General features: G+C 30.9%; 1 protein-coding gene across 1 annotated transcript; it reads left to right on the plus strand.

The window, feature by feature from the left end:
• Positions 1–219: 219 nt before the first annotated feature.
• Positions 220–8,728, plus strand: LOC123302981 (F-box/WD repeat-containing protein 9-like). Its single transcript, XM_044886076.1, has 7 exons — positions 220–276; positions 455–611; positions 2,990–3,135; positions 4,460–4,710; positions 5,431–5,692; positions 6,974–7,255; positions 8,535–8,728. Exons 1-7 carry the CDS (start codon positions 220–222, stop codon positions 8,628–8,630), a joined length of 1,251 nt encoding a protein of 416 aa, XP_044742011.1. The 3' UTR covers positions 8,631–8,728.
• The last annotated feature ends 2,122 nt before the right edge of the window (positions 8,729–10,850 follow it).

The raw sequence follows: 10,850 nt of genomic DNA on the forward strand, positions 1-10,850 counted from the left end.
TTCATAAGTTGCACACCATCAGACACACTAGAATGCGCAACCAAAACAAAACACTGTCGAATAAATAAAAACAAATAACAAAGAGAAAGTGTTTCCATGTTTTTACAATTAAAAAAATCAATTATATTTACAATTTTATTATATATTTTAGTGTGTGTGAATAATTTACAAAATTTAGTTGATACGTAAATATTTCATTTCAAACAACGGAATAAAAAAATGGATGAAAAATATCAAGAGAATTGTACAACATCGATATTAGATCTTCCAACAGAAGTATGTCCATGTTCAATAATTTTTTTGTTATAAAAAAAACCTTAGTTCTTCTATATTTGGAATGATTACGTTTATATAAAATTTTATTAAAATCATCCTTGCAATCATTTAAACCTGATTACCTTAAATTATGTTGAAATCGAGGGTTTTATAACGAAAATAAAATTTTTTTTTCTAGGTATTATTAAAAATTTTTCATATGGTTGATGTTGAAACAGCTCATAAATCGTTATACAATGTTTGTCAACGATTTCGAATTATTTTAGACGATCAAATTTTTTGGAAACAATATTTTTATAATTTATATGGGAAAAAATCCCATATGGTTTCTTATGGTATGCAGTTTTTTTCTATGCGATCTTTAATTTAAACTGAAATTCTAAATTCTATTAAATTCTATAATTATTCTGACCTGATTAAAATATACGGGGTGTCAATTTAATTTAGACAGTTGTAGCTTGGTTTTTAAATATTTAGAAACAGTGCAACCTGTTTAATATGCTTATTTAGTGTATACAGTGCAATCTTAATATAACGTACCTCAATATTACGAATTCCTCGATTTAACAAATTTTTCGTAATCCCTTTGAATTGCCCATAAAAGTCAATGTAAAATAAACCTTTACATTACGAACATTTTTTGAGAACAATCTCTTTATAACGAATTTTCAACTATCCAAAAAAAGTGCAATAATTTTAAACTATCAAATATGTGCAAAAATATCTCTAATTAACGAATTTTGTCAACCCAAAACCTTTATATAACACGAAACATAATTAATTACCTCTTTATAACAAATTTTAGACCAACCTAACTTCAATATAACAAGCCTAAGTTTAACGAATTACTTGATATAACGAATACTTTCTTGTTCCCTACCAATTTGTTATATCGAGGTTGCACTGTATTACTAAAATTGTTATGAAGAAAATTTAAGTATGTAGGTTAATTTTTCATCTCTAGAATTTGTTTTAAACTTTGTAAAACCATGATGAAGTTATTGCCAATTAAAATCTTAAGCACAAGCTTAAGGCATTAGCTTTAATTTCCCACAGTTAACAAAAAAATGCGTTAGGAAGCGTTCAAAAAATTCAAATTATTTATGAATTCTGGTGTCCGACCGAAGCCGATTAATCGGTTATCGCCATAACTTTCGGTTGAAGCCGAAGATTTTAAAACTCGAAGAAATTTGGTTCAAGATTGGTTACAAGCTATAATTAATAATATAAATGATTTTGAAACTTTAATATTGAATGTTTATATTGACTATATGATATAGAAAGGTAATTTAGACATCTTTAGAATGAATTCGTTTTAAAAAATCGGAAAGATGGAAAAAACCGATGCACATTTTGTAAAATAAACAAGAAGCATTTTGATTAAAAACAAAAAATAGAGAGTTTTAGAGCTAAAAAATGAGACTAGCTAAAGTTAAATCTTTCGAAACTTCGACTTTTATGACTCACCTTAATGATATCTTTTTGTAGAAAAATTTTAGTCGCAAAATAATAGAATGTTTCCCGACAATTTGTATTGAAGCCTCCTTCGACAGTTTTAGCCCCATTTTTCTTTGCCTTTCGGATAATTTTTAGACAACTTCCTACACTACGATTTTTCCAAAGTATTTCTTCTTAAAAATTATTATTTTTTTCCCGTTGAAAAACCGGATACATTAATTTTTTTTAAATACTAAGATGATAAAAAAATGACGTTTGCTAAGAACTTTTGGTAGGACACTAAATTGATTTTAAAAAAACTTTCTTCCAACTTATGCATTGGTTCATACTTTTTTGTGTGAACCAATAAACAAAACGCCCCTAAAAAACAAAATTAAAGGATTTATATATTACTAGCTTGATACCCGCCCGCTTCACTGGGCTAAAAAGTAAAAACTACCGCTTTATAGTCTCCACCTCTCTTGATCTCACTTATCCCCCTTCCATAACACTTGAAGGGATTTTTTTACGCAGCTAAAAGATATGCACAGTTTTCAATTTTTTAAATTGTAAAATAGTAATAATTGATTGAGTATATCAGAAAAGGTGGCCATGATTTGTTTGACATTTACTGTTTTAAATTTTTACAGAAATCTTTAATTTATTCTTTAAAATGAATATCATTTTGCTCCATCTATGATCATTATTTTGAACCATAAATTAAAGATTTCTGTAAAAATTTAAAATAGCAAAAGCCAGATTTTAAAAAATCTATATCTTTATAATTTATGGCTCATGTGTTATTCTGATGTATGAGGTTTATTGCTGTACAGTTTCATTAAAAACCATTCGCTAGTTTTTTCTTGAAAGCGTAACAAACAAACATCCTTACTTTCACATTTATAATATATAGGGATGTCTTAGCGATTGTAAGCGACTCCAACCCATACTAACTTAATCTATACAAACTCACGTAAAATACGGGTTGAATCATCTCAGGTTGAAATGGCTTTCGGTAGCTTGTGTGTAACTGGATTACGATAAAAAATAGCTGAAGCTAGCCGTGGACAATATAAAAAAATTCTAAACTTAGCAAGTATTTTCTTTGTGCAAGTTTTTTCTTTCAAAATTTCAAAACTAGGTATTTCAAGTTCGAAAAACTTTGTTTATCTTCTCGATACGAAGTTACGACTTTCAAAAATCATAAAAAAGCATATGAAGGCTCTTAAAATCGTAATTAAATAATATTAATGAAAATTTTCTGATTATTTTCAAGTTTCTGATGATGAAATCGATTGGCACAATATATTATACGAATCAAATCATCGTGAAACACAATGGACTAATTATTCGGACAATTTTCGATCGTTCTTACTACATACAGTTCATTATGCACCAGTTGATAGTATACATTTAATGGAGGTAAGTTTACAATTTTTTTATATCAAAATCGCTTATAGCGTGCATTGCGTATAACGAGGAGTCGGTTATTATGACCAGTTAGTAAGTTTTTGATTGAATCGAATTATAAATACATAATATGTTAACATACCGTTTATAACAACATCGGAAAGCATAGAAGAGCTTGTGTTTTTAACAAGTTTTTTAATTCTAGAAAAAAAACTAGGTTTAAAGGGTATGTTCCGTAATATTCACCAGTATACTGGCCAGCGCTGATGACGTCATAAACCGGCGTCATACTGATGTTACTATCCGAAATATACTGGCCAGTGCGTGTATAAATATTCTTAAATATATATTGTTATTGCATTCGTCAATTACGAGTAAGTCTTTTTCAGAGGCCATTATTCCTTCTTAATGAACAATAAATAAATAAATTTCTTGCACAAACACCCGATGAACACATGTACACTGCCATGCCCGTTTTACCAGTACAATATGGCGTAGTATACCTGGTGAATATTACGAAACACACCCAAGGTATTTTCAAAAAACTAACTGAACATTTATGTATTCTAAAAATTTCAAGTTAATCCGAGAATTATTTACCTGATTGTAAACGTTTTTCGAAACTTTAAACGCGTTTTTCTCGAAACAGCGTTTTCAAAGCCAGTCGGTTTCGAATCGGTTTCGAATTTTTACACAATCTTCTTAGAAATTTTCCCCAGGTATTAATCGAAGGAATAAGATTTCTGAAAATTATTTCGATATTTTAGACCACTATGAAGTTGGAAATTTTTTGAAGAATTTTGAATTTTTTTTTTTTTTTTGGAACGCGACAATGAGCATGAGATCTGAGACATTCTTTACTTGCTCCCCTGGTGTGTACACTATTTTTCTCCTCGGCGGAAAGCGGCGGTTTGCACAGGGGGTAGAAATTTGACACTTTCTGCACGGATAATTTTTTTTATGCGTTTATCTTCGTGAATATTTCTCGAATCAACTTGAAAGCTTTCCGATAATGTACTTTAATATATTTACATTCCGGAAAAGCAAAAAATCGATTCTTTGAAATTTCTAACTGGATATAACTCCTTAACAAAACAAAAACTGTCACGTTTTTATTTTTTCGAAATTAACTTTATTTTCAACCTTATAAACAATAACGCCTTAACTTAACGGGGCTGATTGAAATCAGAAATTATGTTAAGAGCTAATTTGGTGATTGTTTAACTAAAATTATCCTTCTACGAGGAAATATGAAAATCCGGTCTTCAAAAAGAAAGTTCGGGTGAATGAGAAGTACTCCACTATAATTTTAAATAATATTTGATGTATTTTCCAGAACGGTAGTTTAGTGGTATCTGGATCACGGGATCGTGGTATAGCATTATGTAATTTATCATATGCACGACGTGTACCAGAAGATGCTCATCTAATTGATTTATCACATGTGTTATTAAAGCCTGATGCACACGGTGGTTGGGTCTGGTCAATAAAATCCGTTGATCGTGATTTGTACACTGGATCCTGGGATAATACAATAAAAGTATGGTCGTTGGATAATGGTTCTGTTCAACAGAAATGCCAATTTAAGTAAGACAATGTTTTATTTTTACAGACATCTTGCGTCTCACACACATTCAACTTGGTTGATAACATAGACTAGGTTAGTTAACAACTTTGTTGCAAACATCAGTTTGAAAGCTTTTATACCCTATATACATGTAATTTAAATCAAGGTATACTAAGTTTAGTCTCAAGTCTGTAACGCCTAAAAATATTGATGCTTAGATCAAAATTTTGGTATAGGTGTTAATAAAATCACCTAAAGAGTCCATTTCCGGTTGCCTGCCTGTCCGTTTGTCAACACGATAACTCAAAAACGAAAAGAGATATCAAACTGAAATTTTTATAATGTGCTTAGGACGTAAAAAGTGAGCTAAGTTCGTAAATGAGCAACATAGGTCAATTTGGTCCGTAGGACCCACCTTGTAAGCTGTTAGAGATAGAATAAAAGTTTAAATGTAAAAAATATTCCTTATAAAAATATAAACAACTTTTGTTTGAAACATTTTTCCGTAAACATCACTGTTTACGCGTGAGGGCGTAAATTAAGCGCAAATTATATAGTATGTATTATATGGAAATATCAGTGATGTGTGTGTGACATGCATGTGTAAGAGTGACTATCTTTAATTACTTATATAACGTTAAAAAAAAATCGTAATCGCGTAATCAACACTGTTTATACATGGTATTCCAACAATTAACTCAGTCAATTGTTTATCTTCACTTGTTTTCTTTAAATTTCAGTGGACAGCAAGCAGTGCTTAGTTTATCAGCTAAAGAAACTTTATTGGCTGCTGGCTTATGGGGTAAACAAATTAAGCTGTTTGATGTTCGAGTTGGTCTCGAGTGTATACATCAGTATCATATTCATAATCGTGCTGTGTTAGACGTCATAATCTATGGTAATTATATAATATCGGCGAGTGAGGATCGAACAGTTGGTATCTATGATCAACGTGCTCAGAAAAAAATCACCAATATTCCTATACGGCCACCGACGAAAGTGGTAAGTTGCATTCATGTAAGGTTTTGAGTGTGTCCCATACTTCACACACACAGAAGTATGGAACGAAGTGTGCTTGGTGTCAAAAGGTTGGATAAATTGAGATGCTCCTTCATACGTTCTAAAACGAAAATAAAAGATGTGACCTTCAAAATGACAAAAAACTAAAATGGCATTGGGCTCTACACGTAGCACGATTAAGAGACAATCGCTGAAAATTACGCTCCACCGTGTGGACGCCAATTGAATTAACTCGAAAAAAAGGGTGATCTCTTACAAGATGGCTTGACGAACTCATAAAAAATGCAGGTGCTCGATGATCTACAAAAGCTAAAAGCAGAAACTCGTGGGTTTCATTGGGGGAGGCCTTTGCCCAACAAGTGGGCTAAATTAGGGCTATATTATTATTATTATTATATTATTTTGACGTTTTGAGTGTGTCCCCATTTTGGTGTTTTATACTAGATTGTTCTGTATTTTGAAATATGGCAAGTTAGGCCAATAGAATAACAGAAAACGATATGGCTTACATGTTGTTGTCGGTTACAGATCAGAAGTGGTTTTAATCTATGAAGGGAGATACTCACATAATGGACCTACCGAGTCCGCTCGCCCGGAACCTGGGGACTGAAGTTATTAAGAAAATTCGGCTAAAAATTTACTCAACACTTTAGGATACTGATGCTGTGGAACTTTTTGTTCTTTAGATATTTTTCTAGAAATTTTTTGTTGCAAATTTTTGGGAAAAAATGCCGAGAACACGCTATTTTTCAAAAAAATTGATTTTTCTTGCAAATTCTTTCTGTTAAAAAAAAAAAAAATTACCCCTACATCTTGTAGCTGATACCTTAAAGAACAAAATTAGCTTTCAAACGTTTCATTCGATCTAATAGTTTTTGCACTAGATCCGATCGCAATCTCAATGACGGGAATCGAAAGAGCAAAATGTCAATTTTATTTAGCAATTTTGTTGCCTATATCCATATTCAATATTAACTACAGCTACAGCGGTTTATAAAATGGCGAAAATTCCTTAGTTGCAAAATTAATTTTCTCAACGAATTTTCAACTTTTTTCAACGAGATGCGGTTTTAAAATTTGCTTCGGAGTTATGTATGTGTGACATGTATGTATGTATGTGTAAGGTGATATAGTAATCAACACTATCTATACATGGTATTTCAACAATTAACTCAGTCAATTGTTTGTTTTCACTTGTTTTTGTATCCATACATGTCCATATTTAGAAAGAAAACCAACTAATTGATGAATTATTATTTGTAGATTCAAGGAGAAACTAACAACAATTCAATGCCATTAAAAATTTGCTGTAAACCAAATGTGATTTATGTGGGTGATACGAAGGGTATGATGCATGTGATACATCCAAAACTATTTAAACAAATGGCCAAATTTGAGGTAACTAATGAAAAAGTAACCGGTGTTGCGTATGAAACTGGTATGCTTGCCACAATCAGTACTGATAATCGTATACGTATTAGTCGACCAGTAAATCCTATATTACATTATGCTGATTTCGAGAGTAACGTTTCAACACCTGTCTCAGTAAGTATATACGTTACGTATTTTAATTTTATTTCGATACGATTTCATCATCTCCTATTATAGTCGCAGAAACGAAGCAATGCAATTCGAAAAATTTGTACAGTAAGTCAGATCTGAATGCGGTTTTTTTTATTTTTCAAATGCTTAAATAAAAATATTCTTAGAAAGGTCCAAAATATAAAATTAATTAGTTTTTCTGTCCCACTTTATGGGCGCAAATTGAAAAAATACAAGTCCTTATGAACATGATTTTCTTGAGTACACTCAGACAAACATCTTCCATAGGCTCCCATGAAAATCAACTGGCGAGGAATCGATTTCTGACTCAGACCGGTCAATTTTTAACCGATTTTCGATTGCTTGACAATTTTGAAAACTAGAAACATTGAACTTTCGGAATAGATATATATATATTTTTCTATACTTTCTACAAAAAAATTAGGACATTTTATAAAAATTATCTATGTTTAGCCATTTTTTTCATATTTTTTACAGTTTGACGTCTTTTTTATGAAACAAATTCTCAAGAACAATTAATTCTCAAGAACTTACAGTTATTATGAAAGTAGGCTTAGTGGTTGAGCGGTCTAAGGCTTTTGCCATTGTCCGTATATCTACTGGCTGAAAGGTTGCGGGTTCGAACCCAGGCAGCGGGTTCTGAACAATTAATGGGGCCGTTAGAATTGATCACATTGTCGTCGCTTGGATAAAAACGAAGTAACCGATTCCACCCACGTCATAAAATGTAATTGTATATATACGAATGTAGTTAAATAAATAAAGATTAACAAATAATGATGTGGGTGACCTCTGTTATAGGCATATGTCGGACAAACGGAAACATTATTTATTAATTTATTGTTATCAAAGTACATTCTATCACGAGTAAAAAATATTATCATGATGAGAATCAAGTTTTCTTGTTTACAAAAAGCGTTGTAACTTGAACATTTTTCAACCGATTTTGATAACCCGCAGCATTTTTTACTCGAGATAGAATGTACTCTGATAATAACTGTAAGCAAGTAACTTGAGGATTTATTCAACAAAAAGACGTCAAACTGTAAAAAAAAAATGAAAAAAATGGGTAAATCTTAGATAACTTTTATAAAATGTCATATTTTTTTTTGTAGAAAATATAGATAAATTTATATATTCCGAAAGCTCAATGTTTCTAGTTTTCTACTCACCAAAACCTGCAACGTATGCCAGGTCGCTCAAAAAGTGCTTTCAATTTTTTTTTATTTTGTAGCTTAGTGATAATTCTACTTTTTTTCAGCTTGATTATTATAATGACGTAATGGCTGTTGGTGGAACCAATTCCGTCCAAGTATGGATACCAAAGAATAGTACAATTCTACATCCAACAATTTAAACGCTTAAAATACAGTGTGTGTTCTCATACATGAATACATACTGTACCTCATTAAAAATTACACACACACACACTTTAATTTACATTTTAAAATTGATTGGTGCTGAAAAAAAAAACATTGGAAATGGCTGTGATTAATCTTGATATTTTTAAATATTTCTTATTAAAAAAAGGATATTAATAGCTTTAAAAATAAAACAATTTATATAAATTTACAGTCAAAACTGGTTATAATGACATTGAAGTAATTGTAAAATTATGCTCCTTATATCCGATAGTCGTTATATCTTTGGAATAATGTACTAAGAACTTATTTAGTGAGTCACTAATAAATATTCTTCTCATAGAAAAATCAAAGTCTGGCCATTAAAAGACAAGCTGGAACATCGGGACTGTACAATTATGGTCGTTTTAAGCGTTATTTCTATGCAATAATTACACTGGTTTACAAATTTTGATTTTAAAGAAGTATTCTACATGTGAAGTAGATTTTTTTACTGACTTTCACTTACTAAATACGAAAATAATTAATAAATATTAAAATAAATTTCTCTTTTCTAGAAAAAAAAAAAAAAAAAAAACGATTTTAAAAAAAATTCCCAGAAATTATACAGTTTTTTAATCAAGTGGAATTTCGACGTAGTTTTCTCTCTGACTTTTTATATTTTGTTTGTGTAATATCTCGACAAAGAGTCCAGCAATAATCCGACCACACTGAAACGATCTAATGGCCTTGATATCGTTTTTCCATTTTTGTAATATCCTGATGAAAGCGCTCCCCATGTTCATCACTAAAAGCCCCACAATTATCCGGAAAGAAGTCCAAATGTAAAAAAGTGGATTTTCAAGGACATATTGCAACTCAGTTTTTGGAATGGTGACAATATATTTTCTATAAGTTCAGCATAGTTGTCACTCCTTTTTATTTCCTAAAATGGTTTTTTGCAACAAGGCGAAAATCATCCCAGGCTTTTTTTTCTGTACCTTCTAGAACCGAGTCGAAGTTATCTTTAAATAAATTTCTTATTTGAAGATCTACGAATATATCTTCCTTGACCTTAGCGTCACTTAACCGTAGAAATTTCTGGCGGAGATATTGAAAAGCAGCTTCATTTTTGTTCATTGCTTTTACGAAATTTTTCATCAGTCTTAGTTTAATATGCAATGGCAGAAGTAACACTTTTTTGGCCTAACTAAAGGGTTATATTTAACATCAAGGGTCTTACGATGGGGCCACAACTTTTTTTTGTAATGTTATTTTCTATTACAACTATCCCAAAATAAAGCAACAAAATTTCGTGTAGTCTAATTGTAGTCCAAGCAGCAGAGCTACGATTTTCAAATCCCCGCCGATTTGCCATTGCAGATTATCATACTTGATCCGCAACAGAAGGATTTTATCGATTTTTTTTATTTATAGCAATATCCGTTCATTGAGGATAAAAGCATTAAATTTGGAAAATGTCAAGTATCGCAAAAACTTAAACTTATAAATCACTGTTATTTGTCAATTTATATTTAGTATGGGTAGTAAAGTAGAAATTTATCAAAATTATTTCGAATACTTTTCTATTGTAGACCAGTGTTATCTCCCAAAGACAAAAGTCATAATTTAGTTTCTCCGAAGAAAAATTAAACCTCGATCGTAAAAAAACTAGTAGAATCACCAAAGAAACGGACTGAGACGCCCCTTATTGTTACTACGTTGTTTTTTAAGCCCAACCTAAGCCTTTGGTGTCCCAACTTGTCTTTTGACGACTAGTCTTACATTTTCTTCGAAGAATATAATAACCTAGTCGACAAGACGCTATAACTCAGTTAGCCCGGGAGTATAATGCTCAAAATAGCTATCAGTTGGTTGTTATAACCGATTAAAGACGGTATGATCGCATATGTAGTTATATTTGGATGCAGTCAAGATCTTATACTTTCGTCGTTATAATCGATGTCGTTATAACCCATTTTGACTGTATTAGCCTAATTTATTAACCATTTATTAATTTAATAAATCATTTTTGAAAAATTTTTGTTGAAAGATAGGGTGTCTATCAATTGATTTCTTTTTGGAATTACTAGACCTACAACATTGAATAATAATGGAATTTTGATAGTAAGAAAGACTTTAGCAACAGAAAAAAGAATTATATGCGTTAGCTCGCATAGATACATCATATTTAACGAAAATGTATCTTTTGTCTTTACATTCAATGAAAAAAGCAG

This window comes from Chrysoperla carnea, chromosome X (genome assembly GCF_905475395.1).
Source record: "Chrysoperla carnea chromosome X, inChrCarn1.1, whole genome shotgun sequence".
NCBI classification, from domain to species: Eukaryota; Metazoa; Arthropoda; class Insecta; order Neuroptera; family Chrysopidae; genus Chrysoperla; species Chrysoperla carnea.

Excerpts from the sequence above, each read along its gene's own strand:
- LOC123302981 (XM_044886076.1), top strand. The coding sequence starts at position 220 with ATGGATGAAAAATATCAAGAGAATTGTACAACATCGATATTAGATCTT. Across the intron at positions 3,136-4,459 it reads ATAGTATACATTTAATGGAG|AACGGTAGTTTAGTGGTATC; the intron begins GTAAGTTTACAA and ends TGTATTTTCCAG. Across the intron at positions 4,711-5,430 it reads CAACAGAAATGCCAATTTAA|TGGACAGCAAGCAGTGCTTA; the intron begins GTAAGACAATGT and ends TTTAAATTTCAG.